This window comes from Haliotis rufescens, unplaced genomic scaffold (assembly GCF_023055435.1).
Source record: "Haliotis rufescens isolate VD_foot unplaced genomic scaffold, xgHalRufe1.0.p SCAF_8, whole genome shotgun sequence".
Lineage (NCBI taxonomy): Eukaryota > Metazoa > Mollusca > Gastropoda > Lepetellida > Haliotidae > Haliotis > Haliotis rufescens.
Genome location: NW_025964372.1, coordinates 5,584,761 through 5,609,511, shown reverse-complemented (window position 1 = coordinate 5,609,511; position 24,751 = coordinate 5,584,761). Strand labels below are relative to the sequence as shown.

At 41.3% G+C, this 24,751-nt stretch overlaps 1 protein-coding gene across 5 annotated transcripts in view; it reads left to right on the top strand.

Annotated features, from left to right (window-relative positions):
- Positions 1-21,487, top strand: part of LOC124119935 (golgin subfamily A member 2-like) — a 47,798-nt gene extending 26,311 nt beyond the window's left edge. For 3 of the 5 annotated variants that reach the window (XM_046482615.2, XM_046482612.2, XM_046482610.2), the window contains 9 exons: positions 650-808; positions 2,077-2,097; positions 7,602-7,727; positions 8,480-8,618; positions 9,505-9,581; positions 9,907-10,009; positions 11,481-11,587; positions 14,198-14,399; positions 15,097-21,487. In XM_046482615.2, the coding sequence (XP_046338571.2) occupies positions 650-808; positions 2,077-2,097; positions 7,602-7,727; positions 8,480-8,618; positions 9,505-9,581; positions 9,907-10,009; positions 11,481-11,587; positions 14,198-14,399; positions 15,097-15,461 (1,299 nt within the window). In that variant the 3' untranslated portion in view covers positions 15,462-21,487. The remainder of the gene's footprint in view (positions 1-649; positions 809-2,076; positions 2,098-7,601; positions 7,728-8,479; positions 8,619-9,504; positions 9,582-9,906; positions 10,010-11,480; positions 11,588-14,197; positions 14,400-15,096) is intronic. The other 2 variants (XM_046482614.2, XM_046482613.2) reach the window with 1 other exon arrangement.
- Positions 21,488-24,751: the final 3,264 nt, after the last annotated feature.

The following is a 24,751-nucleotide window of genomic DNA, read 5'->3' as shown; positions in this document are numbered from 1 at the left end:
TATGGGAGTTACGATCATCTTAGCACTAAGATCGCTTGTGCAAGTGGGCCCTGGTGGTTATTAGTGTGTATATTACCCACAGTGGTCCTTAATACAGGAACACGGATATGTCAGAAATATTTTGGAAATCTCACTGAGAAATATACTTTTCTGATTGTCTAGTTTTGTTCTGTATCTCTATTCAGTCCAATGTGTGATATTGTTTGCCAAGACCGCCTCCATGAAGATCCGGGGTAGAACAGGTCTTCAGCAATCCATGCTTGCCGTCAAAGGCGACTGTGCTTGTCGTAAGAGGTGACTAATGGGATCGGGTGATCAGGCTCACTGACTAGGTTGATGCATGTCATTGATCCCAATTGCGTGGATCGATGCTCATGTTGTCAATCAGTGGATTGTCTGTTCCAGACTCGATTATTTACAGACCGCCGTCATATAGCTTGAATAACAACAAAACAAACAAACTGACTGTGACGGTTACACTGAATGTGACGGTTACACAGACTGTGACGGTTACACCGACTGTGACGGTTACACAGACTGTGACGGTTACACCGACTGTGACGGTTACACCGACTGTGACGGTTACACAGACTGTGACGGTTGCATCGACTGTGACGGTTACACTGACTGTGTCTCCAATGTGCTGCAGGTGAGCAGCAAGGACCGGGAGATGTCGGAGCTGCAGAAGGTGGTGTCCATCTCCCAGAGGGAGGAGTACCAACAGGATCAGATCCAGGACAGACTGCGGCACTATGAGGCCCAGGCCCAGCTGGTCGACACACTGCAGAACGAACTCACGTCCGCACAGGTGAGTCAGAGACTAACACAGGCTGGTCTCAGTGTTCAGCTGTGGCATGTCCGGGGTTTATCTAGACCAGCTCAGGGCCAGTATTCAAACCCCAATCTGCAGTAAATGGCAGTTCCCAAATTGGAATGAAAAAAACCCTGCACCTGTATCCCATCAAGTTGTGTTATCACGTCTGTCCGAGGCAAGGAAGTTGACTGACTATAAAAGTCCAGTGTCCACCCTTGCCGAACGAACTAGGCTGGAATGCCCTAGTATATCAAAAGAGATTGAGCCACTAAATTCCATTGTAGGTCGGCAAGGGTGGAAACTAGATTTTTGTAGTCAGTTAACTCCCTTGCCTCGGGAAGATGTGTAAGCATTAGGGCTGGGACAAGTCCAAATTTACTACCCGGGTACCCACCCCTCTTTTACCGGACCCTACGTTGGTACCCGCTGTAGGTCTCAAGAGATAGGTACAAACTGTCCGATTTGGAAAAATTTGACCGTAGCCCTGGCAAATAGTATTTAGATACATGTATAAAACGATCTGGTCATGCATACACTGATGTTTACTGCATGAAGTTTTATCTTTTTTTTCAAACATATAAAAGTATGCATGCATAGTCAGAAAGAAATGGGAACATTAGTGACTTGTAGTGTGACCGTACAGTTTTAGATACATTTTGTCATTAAACAATATATCACGTGACTAACCACGGGTCCGGGTAGTCCTGTGGGTACCCGGGTCCTACTCAGAACCCACCCGACCCGAGTACCCGAGTAACCCATCCCATTCCTAGTAAGCATGGCAGTCAAAGCGTCCTCTCTTTGTCAATATTCCTGTCCTTGTCAATATTCCTGTCCTTGTCAATATTCCTGTCCTTGTCAATATTCCTGTCCAAGTGCATGTTATCTGTTATGCATGTTCATATGTAGTCCTCTGTGTCAACTGTATGACAGACTTCCCCAGCATCTTGCATGAATTACATCTTCATCTAGTCAGAATGTCTTCTCTCTTTTGTCTGTGTTTTATTTTGCTACGAATGATTATTGCTCAATGCCACATCAGCAACCGTGTAGCTGTTAGCAGCAATACATTGTAATGAACAATCTTAGCATCCAACAGTTCAACTTTGTATCTCTCAGCAATGACTATGTCCAACTTGTCCAGTGCACACTCTTCTCATCCTTTTGATGAAAGAGTTGACATGCGTAGTCACGTTGCCCCGGTGATGGTACAACTGCTAACTTACAACAGGTGCTTATGCATGTGTACTTCTGGTTTTAAGCGCCTGAAAGAGGAACGTTTGGTAAGACTGTCACTAATTTCACCTACAATACATCTTGTACTTTCTATATGAGGCTTCCCATAGGATTCAGCATTATCGGCTTATAATAAATGATAGGGCTGGGACGATACACCGACTGTATGATCCGTGACGTATCATGAAATCTTGTTCACAAGCCGCTACATATCATGATACCTTGTTCATGATCCGTTACGTATCATGATACCTTGTTCATGATCCGATACGTATCATGATACCTTGTTCATGACCTGATACATATCATACCTTGTTCATGATCTGATACATATCATACCTCCTTGTTCATGATCCTCTATGTACCATGATACCTTGTTCATGGTCCACTATGTACCATGATACCTTGTTCATGATCCTCTATGTACCATGATACCTTGTTCATGATCCGATACGTATCATGATACCTTGTTCATGATCCGATAAGTATCATGATTCCTTGTTCATGAGCCGATACGTATAATGATACCTTGTTCATGAGCCGATACGTATCATGATACCTTGTTCATGATCCGATACATATCATGATACCTTGTTCACAAGCTGCTAGGGGGCACGGGTGGCCCAGTCGTCTAAGGCGCGGCAATTCGCTGTGCAGAGTTGCGTCCCTTGGGCACGCCAGAAACCTATGATTGTGGGTTCGAATCCCGATTCGCCCCGATTATGTTTCTAGGTTTGTCAGCACCATACCCATGCTCGTGGGTTTCACCGAAGTGGTAAACGTCTGAGACCTGCATCACCTCAAGCTTTCCTCCCACATTAAGCTGACACGCCGCGATATAACTGTAATAATGTTAAAAGCAGCGTTAAATCCAACTCACTCACTCACTCACTCACAAGTCGCTACATATCATACCTTGTTCATGATCTGATACGTATCATGATACCTTGTTCATGAGCCGATATGTATCATGATACCTTGTTCATGAGCCGATACGTATCATGATACCTTGTTCACAAGCCGCTACATATCATGATACCTTGTTTATGATCCGATATGTATCATGATACCTTGTTCATGACCCGCTACATATCATGATACCTTGTTCACAAGCCACTACATACCATGATACCTTGTTCATGATCCGATACGTATCATGATACCTTGTTCATGAGCCGATACGTATCATGATACCTTGTTCATGAGCCGATATGCATCATGATACCTTGTTCATGAGCTGATACATATCATGATACCTTGTTCATGATCCGATACATATCATGATACCTTGTTCACAAGCCGCTACATATCATGATACCTTGTTCATGAGCCGATAGGTATCATAATACCTTGATCATGAGCCAATACGTATCATGATACCTTGTTCATGATCCGATACGTATCATGATACCTTGTTCATGAGTCGATACGTATCATGATACCTTGTTCATGATCCTCTATGCACCATGATACCTTGTTCATGATCTGATACATATCATACCTTGTTCATGATCTGATACATATCATAACTTGTTCATGATCCGCTATGTACCATGATACCTTGTTCATGATCCTCTATGTACCATGATACCTTGTTCATGATCCGCTGCGTATTATGATACCTTATTCACGATCCACTACGTATCACGATACTTGCATGTGCTCTTACCTGCTGTGCATAAACCATCTTTTTCAAAGACAGGATGGCCAAATACCTGGCTCAGTGATAATTTACAGTTGCCAGTGTCAAGTATGGCGCAATGATATAAATATTTACATTTTTACTGTTAATTAGTGTTTGGTGTAACAGTTATTACAGAAAACATTTCAGTTATGAATCAATATTTTTACTAAGTGTGTGAATGTGATCTATACTTAAAGTAAAAAATCGTGATCCACCAATGCACGGTGTATCGTTCCACCACTAACAAATGAACAGTTTTTAAGATGGTTTAGATAGATTTTAAGAAATGTTGAACAATATCATGAAATGGATTTGTGATATGAAGAAAATTTTCTCTTTTCATCATGTTCATTGTATTATTACTATGATTACTGTACTGCCTGCTGTGGGAACGCTTGCCCTTTTGTCACAAAATGATCACCTCTTTTCTTAACTCATACCCTGCTCTGTCAGCAGTTTACATATGTGTGCAACTAACACTGGTTATTCTGTGCGTGTCTGTTAGCTCTGTATACTGACACAAGTAATCAATGAATATATCCAACCCTTTCTGTGTGTCTAATCTAAGATAGTTTAGTCTTTCTCCATTCTATGGAATGCATCTTCCCGAGGCAAGGGTGTCAACTGACTACAAAAGTCCAGTTTCCACCCTTGCCGAACTGTGCTGGAATTTTGTGTCTCGATCGTAGCGCCCCCTGTGTCTATGAGTAATGCCCAGCCAAAAAGTAACCCCAGGTGACTAGGTAGACACAATTTTATGGATTACATCTTCATTAATACTGTAAAAAGCGATGTTTCGATGTAGATCCTTATACCGTTGTCAAGCAAGACTGAATGAGGGACATAGTACAGAATATATATAGTAGGTGGAGGATTAACAGTAGAGGACTCCCTCAACACCCTGCTAAGAGCCAACGACAGAAACACAACCAACCCCCAAGAGCCTAAAGGTGTAGTTTACATAATTGACTGCAACTGTGGCCAATCTTACGTAGGTGAAACATCCTGCCCCATCAACACCAGCACAAAACCTCAACCATTAAATCAGACAGTAAATCAGCCATCTCAAACCATATCAGCAACTGTCCTAATCACAACATCAACTGGGACAACTTCCAAATCCTCTCCAACAACCTCTATGATTTCACTATAAGAAAACTAACAGAAGCAGTCCACATTCGCTGCCACAAGCCATTAATCAACAGAGATCAAGGCTATTTCATCCCATCCGCCTACAATGAACTGATCAAGCAATAATCACTTGTCCTGTTTAATTGTCTTCATGTCCCATTGGCTTCCACCTATATGTTCCCTGTCCATCGTGTTGTGACGGTATTATCCTTCTGTTATCAACATTCACTCATGTTATCCCACTCATGTATGCAATTGTCACTGTTAATCCTCCACCTACTATATATATTCTGTACATTGTCCCTCATTCAGTCCTGCTTGACAACGGTATAAGGATCTACATCGAAACATCGCGTTTTACAGTATTAATGAAGATGTTATCCATAAAATTGTGTCTACCTAGTCACCTGGGGTTACTTTTTGGCTGGGCATTACTCCTATTAGAAACAGGGGGCGCTTTGACAGTATTAAAGAAGTTGTTATCCATAAAATTGTGTCTACCTTGTCATCCGTCAACTTCTAAGTAATGCCTATCAAACAATTAAACCCCGGAAGTTTGGCAAAGGTGGAAACTGGACTTTTTCAGTCAGTTCGCTCCCTTGCCTCAGGAAGATGATGGAATGTAGCATCACACACAACTTGACATTTGCCACAGCTTCATGAGTAGACCGTGTACATGTTAATTCATAACTTTCACTGTTGTGATCCTTCTCACAATATGAAATTAATCAGGACCTACTAGAATAATAATGATCCTCTGCTTGTAATTAATATATTAGTAACATTATTTGCATCCATTCTCACTTTGTGTATGTATATTTGGCTAAACAATACTGGCACATATGAGAAATCACACTGAAAGTAAGACTCTTATCTAGCCCATTATTTTGGGATCATTTTGCATTTGGTTTGTTTTTTTCATAGAGTATGTTTTTTGTACTTTAACACTTTTCTTCCTTTTGATACTTGGAATTGTTTTTGTGTGATTTTTTAAAAACTTTTATCATCCCAAACTTGCTTCCACAGGCGATACTGCTTGGGTTAGAGCAAGTGTTTTCTCCAAGGAGATATCGCTGCCATTAAATTGCACCACAATGCTTTGCAGGCCATTGTGTTACCATGACGGCATAATCAAATGACATCACTTATGCCACTGAAGCTGGTTAGCTGTACTTATTATACTCAAGACACTGGTTATTACTGGTTAGAAACTGAAAACGCTGGAAGAATGATTTTGGATGATAAATAGAATCTCACCAGTGTCGTTAGACATGAATTATATCAACACATGTCGATAAAAGTGGGTATGCCTCAGAGTTTTAAACTTTCATCTTGTTTATCAACCTGTGTTGATATATTTTATGTCAAAAGACACTCAGGTAAGACTCTCTACATATCGAGGCCTCCTTTATACATTGTATAGCGCTTCCTACTATCGTAAGGCCGTTTGATTCCCTACAAGTGTAGGTCTTCAGCAAACCATGCTTGCTGTAAGAGGTGACACACGGGTGGTCAAGCTTGTTGACTTGGTTGATGCATGTCATCGTATCCAAAATGCATGGTTGCTGCTCATGATGTCAATCACTGGATTGTCTGGTTGAGACTCTATTATTTACAGACCGCCGTCATTTGGTTGGAATATTGCTGATTGCAGCATTATACAACAAAACAAACATATTTTTAGTTTAATCTGTTTCTTCATCATAATGCAAAAAATATTCACAGCAGTGGATGAAGCGACAAAGTAGTTTATGACTCTCCAATATATTCATAGCCAAGCTTTAAACATCAAGCAAACAAACAAAACATTATATAGCGCTTCCTACTGAAGCCTGTTGTATGCATTATGGTGACATCATGTCAGTCATTTGGAAGTTTGAGGAGAAGACCGTTGCAGACATGTTCCCTCATTGGTGATTACAAAGACCCATATACCTTAACGGTCTAATGATTAATGATTTTACTTGCTGATTGGGCTTGCTTTGTAGGTCTGGTATTTCATCTTCAATTTAATCCTAAAAGTGTACATACTGACTCTTTCTTAATACTGCCTATCATGCGTCATGTTCATAAGCTTGTTGTAGATCAAGGAGTATAAATATCATTGAACCTTTTCGCACTATGACGACAAAAGTGGACAAAAGCCGCCATGCTTATAAGAGGAGATCAGTTGGGCATAGTATTCTCGGAAGAAAGAATAGTGCATGAATTTACAAACCTACTAATGTACACCCTTTCCAGTGAACCTTACAGTTGACCTTGACCTCAGTTCTCGGTCCTGCTATGTACCAAGTTTTATCAAACTGCAACACTTTGTTCATGTTAAGTTCTCTTAGTATCATGTTTCACACCTTGAATTTAGATTGCACTTTGAAAATTAGGTTGATGAAAATGAATCATGTCTTGAAAAGGTTGTACAATTTCCTAACCTGTTTGCTAAGTCAGTAATGGTAAAGTGTGAAACAATTTTAGCCAGACATCATCATGATCATGGTTGATAGTAAACTTTGCATGGACTTTGAATTTTGGGGAGTGAGCCTATTGTGACTAATTCTATGCAAGCCTATAATATCATTTCAAGTGTATTTGACCTTGGATGTCAGTAAGAGCTGCATCGGGTGAACCCTGGAAGTGCATGTTTGTAATGGTAGATGTTGTAGTCCCTTTGTGCACAAAGGAGCTGGAAATATGCAGTTGTCAATCCTGACTAACCATGGATGTCCCTTTCTTTCCCAGGATATGATGGATGCTTTGACGACACAGAACCGAGAGCTCCGCGCCATGCTCATCAGGGCCACTGAGGTCAAGGCCAACTCTGAACATTCCATTGACGCCGATAATGAGTCGAAGAGAGACGGTGTGGTTAGTTTCACTGTTATTCTGTTCACTAACGTACAGCTTGTCAAGTCCTGTACATCTCGCTGGTTGCTATAGTAAAGCGTTGTATTTGGAAGTCTGGAACACAACCAGAAGGGATCAGTGGGCTCAGACATTTGCAACTCAAGTACGCATATATTGAGGATATGAAATAGTTACTTGCCACTATATATATATAAATACTTGCCACTGAAGGCAAATGCCTTGTCCTGGTTTGGAACATCCCAGTGGGGAAGAACCAGTGAATAGGCGTTCATCAACCCATGCTTGCCCTAAAAGGCTACTATGCTTGTCGAAAGAGGCGGCTAACGGGATCAGGTGGTCAGGCTCACTGATTTGGTTGATGCATGTCATCATATCCCAACTGCGTGGACTGATGCTCATGATATCAATGACTAGACTGTCTTAATGTAGCTGGAATATTGCTGAGTGTTGCATTAAACAACAACCAAAACAAAAACAAACAAAAAAACATCCAAGGAAGAATAGATCCCCAGTATCCCATTCTTGTTGTAAAAGCCAAAAAGAGAGTTTGGGTGATGGAACTTTGTGACAGGGTTATTGTACCACGATGGCATGGATTGTCTTGTTCTGATAGTCCTTGATTGTCTGGTCCAGACTTGATATTTTTACAGGCGGTCGTGATATAGCTGGACTATTGCGGACAGTGGCATCAAACAACATTCACTCACTTGACTCAGTCTACGCAGCGGAATTCAACTGTTTTTCTGTTTCAGATGGAGTCTCTACAGTCGACAATCCAGCAACTGGAGAGTGAGCGTAGTCAGCTGGTGGATAACCTGCGAGAGCAGAGGGACCTCTCCGACAGCCTCGGGATCAAGGTGGCCGATCTACAGGAGGAGATTCTTAGGAAAAGTGAGGCCTGCTTCAAAGTGAAATATTTGTTTTTAGAGATATATAGGCTCTTTATTCATCACATCTCCAGGGACTTTATGAATTGAAAGGCTCCATGACTATTTAGATTGCCTTGTACATGTTGTAGAAGTGTATCGTTTATCAAAATTTTACCTGTTGACATACACTTGTCTTCTTTTAGAAGTAACAAGTCTGATAAGATAAATTGGGAAATTTTTAGTTATTTCGATGTTTGTTATTATTATTTACTATATTGTTTACTTTAATAGATGTAGAGCGCAGTAATGATACAATTGTTATGCATCTGAAGATGTGGTATCCATGAGGAGATGGCCTGACAATATGGTGACAATGCCATTATATATCTGGGTGTGTTGGTGCTCAGCTGGCCTTAAGAGAAAATATTTAAGCCAGTAGTATTTACGCTGAATTGACATCTAGAGGATTTGTTAAAATTGATACTCCATGTTCCATGTTTACCAAATGAGGTCCAAAAATATTTTTTTTTAATCATTTCCATTTATTTGTAGTCTGAGTCTTAGCATGGTTATTAGCGCTGGTGTCCATTGACTTAGCCTGTTAACTGTGTCTGTTCTCTGTGACTGTTAACTGTGGCCTTACACTGTCTCCATTCACAGTCTCCCTTTTCTGTGTCCATTTTGGGGGGGTTGGGGTGGGGGGTGGAAGCCTTATTGTTAGAGCATTTGCTCGTCTCACCAAAGACCCGGGTTCGATTCCCCACATGGGTACAATGTGTGAAGCCCATTTCTGGTGTTCCCTGCCGTGATATTGCTGGAATATTGCTAAAAGTGGCGTAAAACCATACTCACTCACTGTCTCCGGTCACTGTCTCCCGACTGATGCTTCTATGATTCTTCTTTTTCAGATCAAATGAATTTTGATAACGACATCATCACAAGAGCAGATTATGACCAGTTGAAAATGGCTTTGGAGATGATTCAGGTGAGCTTAACATAAATCAAATCACATAATTCATAAACATATTAACCACATATTGTACTGTGTCAATAATGATGATAATTAGTGCCGGTATTAACTCACATATTGTGGTCCTCACCTCTACAGTTCAAGGAACTGTTTGTCCTGATGTCAGGGACCAAGCATTTCATACTCTCAGGGATGTTTGTAAGAGACAGAATATGTTTTTTCTGCAACACATTATGTGTTATGGAATGAATTGCCCTCTCCAGATATATCAAATGGCCGGTATCTCATTATTTACTGATGGTTGGTTCAGAAATTTGAAGTTTTATTTTCTTTGTTTCAGGATAAGTATTCTCGCGTGATGCGGGACAAGGCGGAGTTGACAGACAAGGCGGACATGTTGGAGCACATGGTGACTCAGCTACAGGGGGAGACAGACACTATAGGTAAACATACCTGCCCCCTTCAAGTCAACAGGGGGGGCACGGGTGGCCCAGTCATCTACAGTGCCGCGATTTGCTGTGCAGAGTTGCATCCCTTGGGCACGCCAGAAACCTATGATTGTGGGTTTCGAATCCCGCTTCCCCCCGATAATGTTTCTAGGTTTGTCAGCACCATACCCGTGCTCGTGGGTTTCACCGAAGTGGTAAACGTCTGAAACCTGCATCACTTCGGGCTTTCCTCCAACATTAAGCTGACTTGCCATGATATGACTGGAATACTGTTAAAAGCGGTGTGAAACCCAACTCACTCACTCACTCAAGTCAACAATTTGTTGCACAGTTTGCTTATTGAACATGTTGAACGGCCTTAAGCTCCAAACATGTCTCCGCAATGCAGGATGAAGTGACAATTACCTTTTCATTGAAAAAAAGAATCACACATCGATTCATCGTGATCTATGTAACAACTATCGTCGGGTCATAGGTTTCTGGACGTCATACGTTTTCGGATGGCCATGTTTATCGTGATTACTTGAGCTATAACGGTTGGTGTAGCATCACACAGACATTGTACATACCCAGATGATGGCAAGTTTTCAAGAGATAGTTGTCTTTACTAAGTGATTGAGATGTTTAACACTTGTTCATGTGATAAGAGAGAATACTACGATTGTTCTTAAGCGCCTGAAAACCTATAACTCGGGGATATATACAGACAGCGTATCTATTTTAATTTTCCTCTCATTGTTTATTTCAATGGGGCACGCCAGGAACCTGTGATCATGTGTTTGAATCCTGGTTTGCCTCGATAATGTTTCTTGGTTTGTTCTGCTCTTGGGTTTCACCAAAGTTGTTAATGTCGAAGACCGGCATCAGAATTCCGCCCACATTAAGCTGAAACTCTGTGATATAACTGGAATACTGTTAGCGTGAAGCCCCACTCACTCACTCACTAACTGACCTGTGAAGATCCGGGCTAGAATAGGTCTTCAGCAACCCATTCTTGCATCAAAGGCGACTATGCTTGTCGTAACAGGCGACTAACATGATCGCGTGGTCAGGCTAGCTGACTTGGTTGATGCATGTCATCGTATTTCAGTTGTGTGGATTGATGCTCATATGTCAATCACTGGATTGTCTCGTTCAGACTCGATTATTTACAGACTGCCGTCATATAATTGGAATATTGCTGAGAGCGGCGTTAAACAACTCAACTCAACTCAAAAACAAACACTCACTAACTATATGTCATTAACTGATTTGCATCATTGAATGAAGTTACAAGTGCTTAATTATTGGTTGTATGAACAATGCCTTGCCATAAATGTGTTTAATAAATACAGCTGTTGGGAAGTAAAAACCTCTGGTCAGAACATTTGTAGGATGTGGATGTACTGCTTCAGTCCTCGGTCGCCAGAATGTACACAAAGTACTTCGTGTGCTGTGAGCTGTATAATCTTGTTCTGTGTTGTAGGTGAATACATCTCCCTGTACCACCACCAGAGGGCACTGCTCCAGCAGCGGGAACATCAGAAGAACGATTACATCACCCAACTGGCCCGGGATAGGGAGGAAATGCAGGTATGAGGTGTACTCAAGCCCCTTTACAAGGGCACCAAGACGGGACCAACAGTTGAGGCCACTGCGATTGTATGTGACTGTATATCTCTGACCTGTATGTGACTGTGTGTCTCTGACCTGTATGTGACTGTATGTCTCTGACCTGTATGTGACTGTATATCTCTGACCTGTATGTGACTGTGTGTCTCTGACCTGTATGTGACTATGTGTCTCTGACCTGTATGTGACTGTATGTCTCTGACCTGTATGTGACTGTGTGTCTCTGACCTGTATGTGACTGTGTGTCTCTGACCTGTATGTGACTGTGTGTCTCTGACCTGTATGTGACTGTGTGTCTCTGACCTGTATGTGACTGTATGTCTCTGACCTGTATGTGACTGTGTGTCTCTGACCTGTATGTGACTGTATATCTCTGACCTGTATGTGACTGTATGTCTCTGACCTGTATGTGACTGTGTGTCTCTGACCTGTATGTGACTGTATATCTCTGACCTGTATGTGACTGTATATCTCTGACCTGTATGTGAATGTACGTCTCTGACCTGTATGTGACTGTATATCTCTGACCTGTATGTGACTGTATATCTCTGACCTGTATGTGAATGTACGTCTCTGACCTGTATGTGACTCTATATCTCTGACCTGTATGTGACTGTGTGTCTCTGACCTGTATGTCTCTGATCTGTATGTGCCTGTATGTCTCTGACCTGTATGTGACTGTATATCTCTGACCTGTATATCTCTGACCTGTATGTGACTGTGTGTCTCTGACCTGTATGTGACTGTATGTCTCTGATCTGTATGTGACTGTGTGTCTCTGACCTGTATGTGACTGTGTGTCTCTGACCTGTATGTGACTGTGGGTCTCTGACCTGTATGTGACTGTGTGTCTCTGACCTGTATGTGACTGTATGTCTCTGACCTGTATGTGACTGTGTGTCTCTGACCTGTATGTGACTGTATATCTCTGACCTGTATGTGACTGTATGTGTCTGACCTGTATGTGACTGTATGTCTCTGACCTGTATGTGACTGTATATCTCTGACCTGTATGTGACTGTATATCTCTGACCTGTATGTGACTGTATATCTCTGACCTGTATGTGACTGTATGTCTCTGACCTGTATGTGACTATGTGTCTCTGACCTGTATGTGACTATGTGTCTATGACCTGTATGTGACTGTGCCTCTGACCTGTATGTGACTGTATTTCTCTGACCTGTATGTGACTGTATATCTCTGACTTGTGTTGCAGAGTAAGCTAGATCAGGCCAATGACCTGTATGTGATGTATATCTGACCTGTATGTAACTGTATATCTGACCTGTATGTGATGTATATCTGAACTGTATGTAACTGTATATCTGACCTGTACGTGATGTATATCTGACATGTATGTAACTGTATATCTGACCTGTACGTGATGTATATCTGACCTGTATGTAACTGTATATCTAACCTGAATGTGACTGTATACCTGACCTGTATGTGATGTATATCTGACCTGTATGTAACTGTATATCTGACCTGTAAGTGATGTATATCTGACCTGTACGTGATGTATATCTGACATGTATGTGATGTATATCTGATCTGTATTGCAGGGTAAGCTAGACCAGGCCAATGACCTGTATGTGATGTATATCTGACCTGTATGTGATGTGTATCTGACCTGTATGTGACTGTATATCTGACCTGTATGTAATGTATATCTGACCTGTATGTGACTGTATGTCTCTGACCTGTATGTGACTATGTGTCTATGACCTGTATGTGACTATGTGTCTATGACCTGTATGTGACTGTGCCTCTGACCTGTATGTGACTGTATTTCTCTGACCTGTATGTGACTGTATATCTCTGACTTGTGTTGCAGAGTAAGCTAGATCAGGCCAATGACCTGTATGTGATGTTTATCTGACCTGTATGTAACTGTATATCTGACCTGTATGTAACTGTATATCTGACCTGTATGTGATGTATATCTGACCTGTATGTGACTGTATACCTGACCTGTATGTGATGTATATCTGACCTGTATGTGATGTATATCTGACCTGTATGTGATGTATATCTGACCTGTATGTGACTGTATATCTGACCTGTATGTGACTGTATATCTTACCTGTATGTGATGTATATCTGACCTGTATGTGATGTATATCTGACCTGCATGTGACTTTATACCTGACATCTATGTGATGTATATCTGACCTGTATGAGATGTATATCTGACCTGAATGTGACTGTATACCTGACCTGTATGTGATGTATATCTGACCTGTATGTGACTGTATACCTGACCTGTATGTGATGTATATCTGACCTGTATGTGACTGTATATCTGACCTGTATGTGATGTATATCTGACCTGTATGTGATGTATGTCTGTGTTGCAGGGTAAGCTGGGCCAGGCTACTGACCTTGTACGTGATGTGTATCTGTGTTGCAGGGTAAGCTGGGCCAGGCTACTGACCTTGTACGTGATGTGTATCTGTGTTGCAGGGTAAGCTGGGCCAGGCTACTGACCTGTATGTGATGTGTATCTGTGTTGCAGGGTAAGCTGGGCCAGGCTACTGACCTGTATGTGATGTGTATCTGTGTTGCAGGGTAAGCTGGGCCAGCTCCAGGCCCTAGTGATGCAGCTGCTGGGAGAGAGGAACATGCTCCACAGCTACACAGAGGAGGCCTCCAGACCCGCCGACATCTCCGACCTCGAGCCACATCTCAACTCCTCCCTTGCACACAAACAGGGCCACAAGCATCACCATCATAGGAGTGCAATGACAAATGGCGTCAACAATAACTATGGTAAGATTCTGACAATTTAATAAGCTATCCTGGGAAGTTTGCCTTGCTTGTCTCAAGAGTAAGGCAGTGAGATAGTCAGCGCTGACTACATGTGTTTCTTATGCTGACTTTGAACCTTTCATACAAGGTCTTCAAAATTTGTTTTTGGTCCATGTAATAAAAATGCTTTTATGCTTTGATGAGCTTGATGAAATATTATAGGATTTACATTAATTTATTTCATTTGATTCCAATTCTGTGAAGATTCAGGTTAGAGTTGGTCTTCAGCAACCCATGTTTGTCGCAAGTGGCAACTAACAGGATCACTCGCCGACTTGGTTGATTCATGTCATCGTATGCCAATTGTGTAGATCAATTCTCATGATATCAGTCACTTGATTATCTGGTCCAGACTTGATTATTACAGACCGCTGTCATATAGCTGGAATATAACTGAGTGTGACAAACAAACAAACAAATCATTTGATGCCCTGTATAAATTTCTAAAAGCTACTTTGGCTAAGGAGTACTTGAGTGCTGTGGCATCAGCCTGTGACAAGAACTTGTTTGCTTTTAGTCTGATTTCGTGTTTATGTATCGTTTCCTAAAGATTTTAGTGTCAATGTTTGGACTATGATTAACTGTTCTCACTGGATGGGAAATTTCACACGCTGTTGTGGAGTCTTTGATTTCCAAAGTTTTCTGTTCTTTCTGTTAGATTGGCCCGACTACACAAGCTCGGAGAGCGACAGCGAGAGTGAGGTAGAGCCTATAGTGGGGGGGACCCATGACACCGACTCGGCCACACCCACTGAAGAAATCAACCAACCAATGTTAACCGACACTCCATCCCCCGACCAATCACTAAACACAGAGGACACAGACATGAATATTCATAAGGAAAACCATGCACACGGCACCAAACATATGCATCGAACACTCCCCGAGGAGGACCAAACCGCACACCGAATTCTTCATTTACTGTCGGAAATCGGCCATTCCAATCTGGTGGAGAAACCTCCTTTCACAGAAAGAAACTTCCTACCCTGCAAGTTCTGTCAAGGGCCTATCCATATTGTTTAACAGATGCACAATCTCTGTAGATATGTACATACACTGTAAGATATTGTATAGACAAGACGACTGGGTTGGGCTATGCTGGAAACCCACGCCACAAAACTACCTGCTTTGTTTGTGTGAAGCAGATCAGTAACCATGCCTTGACTCACAAACTGACCATTTCAGCGTTGTCTGGATGTAGGGTCGGAATACAGCACTCTCTGGGAATGGTCGGAAGAACATTGTGGATGTGTGTGTTGGTTACCTTCAGGTTTCAGGATTGATCGAGTATTAGAAGTCTTGTTAGAAAGTCTGAATGGTCGTGTGTACTATACTGCAATACGACAGATGCTGTAAATATGTTTCTTCTAGGAAGAATTGTCTGTTCAAAACAGAATGTATGTACTGATGCTGACTTTTAGCTCAGACGAAGATGTTTGACAGAAAACTTGAGTGTAAAGTTAGAGAACTGTTTTGCCCTGGTTGTACATGCCTCTGTACGTGACACTGCTCGGAATTGCATCATTCTGAAGTGGAAGAATCTTCTGACTGCCATGTTTTCTCGTCTTTGTCAAGTTATGGACACAATTATGTCATCATATATTGGGTGTGTCATAGATTTGCTTTGAGTGGGCTCATAGCTTCTAATGTGATTGCTTTTATGTTGTTATGGTCATTGAATTGTCCATTTGCAACACGAAGTTGTTGGTTAGAAGGATCCATTTGAGGCCGCAAATACAATTCATTTCGTCAAAATCCTGCATTAAATATCAGTCAACTTTAGTCATCGAGGAGATGTGAATAAGAAATTATACAGAAAATAATATAAATTATTATAATGAATGTATATGTGTAATTGAAATCTTTTTCATCAGTCACTTTATACGAAAATGTTAAAATTATCCAACCAAATGATTGTCAAAGAGGGTAATTTATTTCACATGCTTAATTAGTCATTACATAGCTTGTACTCTTGTTTGTACGAATGACTGTCATCAGTTTTATTTCTCATTGTTAGAACTACCATATTTGCCGTATTAAGCACCCTACTCCGAAAGGTCATTTTTTATTATCGCCACCTACTTGATGTGACAGTCTGTATTTGTTTTGTGTATTTTAAGGAAAAATCACTCTAGGTGTGTAGTGTTTGTAATTGTCTACCATTATCAAAAAGGTTTAAGTGCCATCGATGTTTGAACTATGTTTGTCCACTACCGCTCATTGTCTGAAAATAATCTAAGTTGTCAACTTATCTCGAGGGGCATGTGGTGTGATGTACCTTGTGTGTGAGCCTATATACCCCGAGCCATCATTCATTCCTACAGACACGGAATATATGTCCGAACTTTCACTGAGTAAAACTGTTTGATTCAGCCATTTTGATAAATAAACTGAGTTACTTCCCTTTACCCAATGCATTCGGATAAACAGTTCATTTCAGCTCAACGATACTTATGCAAGATAAGCAAATTACCTAAGGTGTGTTCCAATTGATTTCTCAGTGGTCAACATGAGCAGGCACCATGGAAAATAATTGCCTTCTTCTTATGCAATACAGAAGCTAGTACTTTAATATAAGGTGAGATAAATTAATTTGTTTAATGGTTTTAATAATATCCCCTCTGAGGCGTATTACGGCTAATATGGTATATATTTTTTTCTCAAAATTATTCTATGTGCATGCACCATCTGGAAATCAAATACCTACTTTCACATTGTGTAGAACTGGAACTATTTGGCCTTGTGTGGATCTAATATTCAGGAAGTGCTTTCCATGTATCCACACAGTATTTTGTGGTAAGGGTTGCAAATAATATCAGTAGTTCATCATTGTTACCACCTAGTTACAATGCAATGTATGCAGCATTATTCATTTGCTTTCAATATGTACAGCACCGGAGGGAGACGCTGCTGCTGCCATTGTCAGAATTAGTGATGTTGCCATTCACCGGAACACAGGTGCATCGTCTGCAAACTTTGCACGATACTATACCCGATACACTTAATTTGGCATCGATTCACATTTATTCCCATATTGTTTGTCCTTGTGGATCTTGCATCGATATCAATAAGCAAGTACAGACTATTTTTGTAATTCTTCATAACTTTCTTGATCGTCTTTCGGATACAAAACTGGCCCAATAACAAGACTGACCAGCTTTTCCTTGCTGCCTGTCATAATACACTATGTTAAGTTGTTTGTTTCTTATTATTTTCTCATACAGAATAGTTGGCTTAACTAATGTGCCATGTCGATGGGTATTAATCCGCTGTCCTTCTTTCCCTTTATGAGGAAGTCTATGGACTCTATTCTCAGTCTAATGACTGGGTTTTCCGCACAAAATGTTGTATATGCAGTATTAAGATACGTATCATGGTTTAGTATCGAGATATGTATTGTGTGACCTCTGTAACGTTGCATCCCTACCACAATCCTTTTATAGTTGGTTTGAATCCTAGAACCGCCCTGATTATTATTCTTGCTTTGTCAGCACAACACCTGTGGGTTTGGCCCAAGTGTTAGATATCTAAGACCTGCATCACTTAAATTTTGCTTCTACATTGTGTGGACACACCCTGAAATGACAGATAATGTCCAAAGCAGCATTATCCCAACTAGCTCACTCATTGCATCACATCTCTGCCATCGTAAGTTACTGTTCAATCTATAAAGACGATCAAGTCGATTTAATTAACAACCGTAACTCTTTTTCTTTTTACATCTTTACCATTAATTTGGTTTGTTAAAAAAGGGATTGAATAGGGTTGATGTGTCACTAACATAGTCAGTGAAACAACAGGTGCCCCGGTACCCCTGAGACCACATGTGTGCACCTTTCCCTGGAACCCCTACCCCCATCCCACCCTGTCCCACCCCACCCCACCCCTTCCCTCCCCAAGTCCATACCTCAAAGGGACAAGCAATTCTCTCTGATGTGGCATAGCATCAGAGAGAAGCTACAGCTTGGCTATATACACCCATAAACACAACCCTTCAGTTTTTCCCACAAGTACTGCATGAAGTGCTGTCCTACAGCTTATGAGTACCGGTAATGTGAGGTTGTTGTTTGTGTGGCTGGGTCCAGTGCTGAATACTGCTGCATGTGTTTGAACGGCTTTGAGATGGTGGTGGAGTCTGTGATAGTGCAGCTCCACTGTTTCTGTGATCTGTAGCTTATGTTGTAATTTTGTTGATCTTCCCTTGTGCACGTGAATGCAAGAGAGAGCCCACAAGAATTTTGTTATAAACAAAGTTGTTGATATGTCTCCACAAATGGTTCATTTTGCTGTTGCTCCTGGCAAATACTTGTGATGAACCTGTGAAAGAGAGGAATTTCAAACTTCTCGGCATTACGGAAGCTATGGTGCAGAAATGATCCTTTGAGTATGGAAGCTGATTATGAGCCAAGTGTGGCCTCAAGGCAGTCTGTCTGTGTATGCATGCACCAATCACTCTAACATGGTATCACTACCATGCACATTGCTGATCTAGCTATCCTCATATTTGATCTTTTCTAGAGAATGTGAATGTGTACCTAGTTATTGAAGGTTCCTGCACTAAATAAGATGTCCCTATAACACAAATCACAACTCTTCCCCGGGAACATAATGGACAGAGATGCTGGTTCATTATCATCATGGCCGACAGCTTGGATCATTCCTATGTTTTGCTGGTGATGGTGGTGATGACACCCAGTGATGATGATGAACCATCATCTAATAATAGGCTTTTCTATCTTGCTGTCTCATAGATATGATTGTCATGTCCATTCCTGCTGCAGTGAAATGATAATGCTGTCTACTCACTCACTTGAGACTGATGTGAAAAAAGGCAAAAGCAAATGGAAGGTAGTTGCTTCAAATGGGGGAGAAATTTGGCAGTTTCGGTATTTTGTGTTCACTATGCCAAATTTGTTACCCTGACCAATGTGATCATGGCTTGAAGTTTGTTTCATTGTGGGGATATCTCTTTTCTTTTGTTGGAGTGGTTTCGTAGTGGTGAAAGGGATGTTTTCAAGGGTTTGTTTATAGTTCCACAATGATATCTTTTGTTTTGCGAATGTATACTCCGAGTATATGCTGTAAGGCAGTCCATGCTATAGGTAATGGCTTGTTAATCAACTTATCCAGCACATCCTCCCCCTCAGCAGGGTAATGCACTTCCATTTGCCCCGATTCTTACAATTCTTCAGTCCATGATCAAACTACACACCATGCAAGCGATGGTAAAGTGTAATTGATAAAACATGCATTTAGTCAGTTTCTTGTCTTGTCATTATTAAACATATTTTTCCAAATTTAATATGGGTCCAATGTGTGAAGCCCATGATTCCTTGTGTCCCCCGCTATGATGTTGCTAAAAGTGGCATAAAACCATACTCACTCACTCAGAATTTAGTATGTAAAGGTCCCCAAAACTACAGTAATTGTTTATCTTACAACAGAGGGTTGTGCAATAGTGTTGCACAGAGATTAGTCACATTTACACATTATTTTGGTCACTTATCACATTTCATTCTATTCTTTTCAATTTTGAAAACACATATGAATTCAAAGTGTTATTCAAAATGTAAGTTGACTTTGGGTTGGAAGTGGGGGTTTTTTCGTGAAAAAATAGGCATTGCTGTCTGATGTTTGAATTGGAAAATGATGGGAATGTTTTTCACTGTGAATTAATCAGTACATTTGTAGTTTCTTCTGTCTCTGTCTGCCATATTTCATAATAACCTTTTTTCATACCTTTCAAACCTTTGGACGATATTGTAACACTGACGTTTTAAAAACATGACACTACCGTCTTACAAAATATTGATGTTATTGCGTTGATGTAGAGATGTCAATCAATTGGCGTTGCAACACCAGTGGATTTAACACATGCTATTCAAACATGCAGGAATTATTTTTCATCAAGTTTTAGTCTGGAAGATCTGTCACAGAAATCCTCCAAGGTGACCTTGGTTTGGGCAGGATTGCAGTGATGTCTGGTTTCGATCAGGCCCTGCAGTTTCTCTTCTTCAGCCTCCAGATTCCTCCTTTTGATTACTCCCATAGTTACAGTGTCTCACTTCTATACATCAAACAAGAACTTCATAATGTAGACGTAAGCTGGGAGCACAGGTGGCCCAGTCCTCTAACGTGATGCAATTTTGTAGGTTTGAATCCAGGTTAACCCCGATTGTGTTTCTAGGTTTGTCAGCACCATACCTGTGCTCATGTGTTTCACCAAAGTGGTAAACGTCTGAGACCTGCATCATTTCTGGTGTGTCCCACATCAAGCTGACACACCGTAATATGACTGGAATACTGTTCAAAGCGGCGTTAAACCCAACTAACTCACAGTAGACCCAAACTGGGCACCAGTCATGAAATCTAACCCTTGGGCTTCTTATAATCCTGGGTGCAAAGGCCGCCCAGTCATCTAAGGCACTGCAGTATGCTATGACATCTTTGATCGTCAGTTCAAATCCAGGTTTGTCCTCATTATGTTCTAGGTTTGACAGCACCATACTCTGCTCGTGGGTTTCACCAAAGTGAACGTCTATAACATGCATCACGTCAGGCCTCTCTCCCACATCCAGCTGGCATGCTGTGATATAACTATAATACTGTTCAAAGCTGTGGTAGACCATACCCACTCACTGTTAAATTACTTAAACTGCATTTATGGAAAAAAATTATCATTGGCTTTAGATAGGCCCACTACACATGATTTAACATGTTTAGTAGTTACTTGTATTGGCTGATCACAAGTACCTTGTATCAGTTGGGCTTGAACTGATTTTTACATCTGGAAGTGGTTCCATGTGTTTGGTTCTGACATTAACTTACGGTTCTCCCAAATGGAGTTTCATTTCAGTTTTTGTAAAAATGCATTGCTCATTTTCAGTTTCAAACCTGGATCAATTTTTACTGACACTGGTTAATATGTATTTTATTTATTTATGCATGCAAGGTTGGGAATATGTACTAAAAGAATGAAATAATGGATGCATATTTATATTGTTATGTAATATATTATGTCAAATATATTTCCAGATACATCATCTTAACCTTGCTGTTTGTTGTATGTTCAGGGTGTGGGAGACACATCTTTGTTAATAACACCATGTATCCCTGTGGGGAATGTGGGGAACAGGAAGTCTCCAGTGCCTGATGCTTTGTGTAAAGACGATGTGCTGACTAAAGAGGATTGGGTGGCAAAAGTGTGAGTCCTGGACCCACTTGCACAAAGCAATCTTAGCGCTAAGATGATTGTAACTCCCATACTTTAACATAGGCTTACGATATTCATCGCGCTAAGATCCCTTTGTGCATGTGGGCCCTGGTGGAGCGTGTGTCATCTGACAGTCAGGGCTACTTGTTTTTCCTCTCCCAGGCAGAATTACTCTTCTGTGATTTGCTAATTGTGTGTTGTCCATGATATGGTTGGATAGTGCTGATTTGGGGTTGTGTTACAGTTTCTATAGTTACAAGAACATGCCGAATGCACAACGGCATCTTCCAGAGGCAAGAGAATTAACCGACTGTAAAAGTCAAGTTTCCACCCTTGCCGAAAAAGGCTTGAATTTTTGGGATCGATCGTAGCGCAATCAGTGGTTATAACTAGTTATGTCCCTTCTATATCCCTCCTGCTGACCAATCAGATTCCACTTTTCATATCACTTGCAGTTGCTTCAAACAAAATGGTGGCGCCCAGTCAAGATGATCTGATCGATATTGTAATAAAACAGGTCTTACTTCGCAAAGTGCATTAAATCACGTGAGCACCTTGATTAAAAACATGTACAGCCGAGTTGGAGGTACACATGCTTTGCAAATCCTGCAATCGACCGAAATCTGCACAGCAGTTTAGGCAACAGATGTGGTTATGCAATTGTGATTGAACTATGCATCGACTTGTTAGTCCAGCCAAAATATTTTATTCTGAAATTAAATCACACATCTTTCAATACATATTCATGAAGACATCTCGACTTTAAGGTCGGGATTCACAATTTGCACTTGTGTATTAATGCACAGCACACAATTCTGATTTTTGCGTGTTGTTGGGAGCATGATGCACGTTTTAACGTGAACAGCACTCAACGATTGTGTTTAGCTATCAGGTGCTCAAAACAACACGTTTGTTTAACCATAACTAACGCTTACACACTGCCACAGCTTGCTGAAAATCAACGTCTACTCGCCGAGGGTATGCTGCAAACAGGAATGACAAAACAAAAGACGTTAGATGGTACTTGCTGTTGCCTTGTCTGTCGCATCGACCGGTCGGCTCGGAGTCCGTATACTTTGTATGAGTGGGGTATTCATGTTAAACTGCCGCACAGTATCACAATGGCAATCTCAATAGCACTATAAAACCGGCATAAGTCCGGACTAGTACAAGCAGACACCCCCACACACACGTGCATGCACGTCGCTGTATAAGTGCTATAATCTAGGACGCGACGTTGACCCCTTTTCCCCTCACATCACCGTCAAGATTAAGCTCCTACACAGGTCCAAACAGTGCACTCTTCTCTCCCACAGAGATCCGACCACAGACATGATCATGCAGACCCTGCATCAACACTGTACAGAAACTGCCTCACGACACCTACAAGATGGACACTGCCTACAAGATAGCTCATTGGAACTTGGTCATTTGTGTTTATTTACACGGAGTCAATCCAAGATACATATTGTGGGACTGTTAATAAGTGCAACCAAGTATATGCTTGATCAAAGCCTGTAATTTACAGTAAAGTACGGTTATAACGAACTCAAAGGGACTCCTAATTTTAGTTCGTTATAACCGTAGTTCGTTATAAGCATATATACAGCATAACTACAGCAAATAGTCGGGACCAAAAAAGTAAGTTCGTTATATCCGTCAGTTCGTTATAACCGTAGTTTACTGTATTGCCAAAATGTTTTCGTTCCAAAGTACATTATTGTATGTGCGCAATATACTCAATATACTCAAAATTACATTTTAGTCAAGATAGATCTATGAAGTTAGGGAGTAGGACATCTTTGAAATGTATCGAGACCACTCCAGGCAAAAATACAGGTAGGGCCCAATCAAGCCTAAGCTGAAGGGTTACCTGAGGTCAGTTCATGATATGGTTGAAGTCCTTGTGCAACAAATATAACTATGCAAGGAGTGAGTGAGTGATCATCTAGCCAGTTGGCAAAATAACTTTTATACACGCCAAGCCATCGACTTGGTGTTTTTCACTTCCTACCGAGAACTGTACGTCGACCCAGTGCATATACGAGTATGAAAATAATCATCCACAACGATACGTGTGTCTCCAATACACGTGCAGCAAACGCGGTGTTTTTATTGTAAAGGTGCAATCACCCAAGACAGACGACGTTTGAGATGACTTGATAAAAAATGGGCTATGCACCCTCTGAAGGTCAAATAATCGTTTCTACGGCGTGGCCAGAGTGGATCTGGACTAATCTGAAAACATTACACGAGTCTATCGGCAATTTCACCAGTTTACACGCTCCAAAGACCATTGGAATCTGGCTAGAAAGTGCCGATTTGTTAACACGTGACGACCGAGCATTCAGATTGCATGCAGACGATTTCTCACCGTCTAGTCAGTAACCTCAACTCTGGTTGTCTGGCGCAAGTGCACAGCGATTTGATTGGCTGTCTGGGCTCGAACCAAAGTCATCAAATCACCGATTGAGACACATTTAACATACTGGCTATCTCTCGCCGAGTTCTACCAGTGTGGAGAATGGCATAGTCCCAAGGCGTCCATCAGGTTGTGGACGACGTACGAGGGCTGGTAAAAAAGTTCTAAGCCTAACAAACAAAATCAACAATTGTGAAAGTGTTTTTAATTTTATTTTACAACATAATCTCCCCGCTTTTCAATACACTTCTCATATCGATAGTGAAGCTTTTCAATTCCAGTCAGGAAGAAGTTTTCTGAAGACACCCTGAAAACCAATTCACGGCAGCTTGGAGGTCATCGTTGTCGTCATAGCGCTTTATCACCTGGTGCCAGGTCTGGCAAGTATGGAGGGTGAGGAAGCTCTTCGAACCCACATTGTCGCACAGCAGCCTTTGCAAGTCGAGAGGTGTGAGAAGAGGCATTGTCATGAAATAGTTGAACTCCAGCAGTCAGCATTCCTCGACGCTTTTCTTTGATAGAATCTCTCGGAGATGAAGCAAATCAGCACAGTTGGCACCGGTAATCGTCTTTTGACTTTCTACGTTCACAACAAGGATCACACCCTTTGCATCCAAGAACACCGTGGCCATAACTTTCCTCACTGATGTTGAAGACTTAAATTCTTTGGTGACGGAG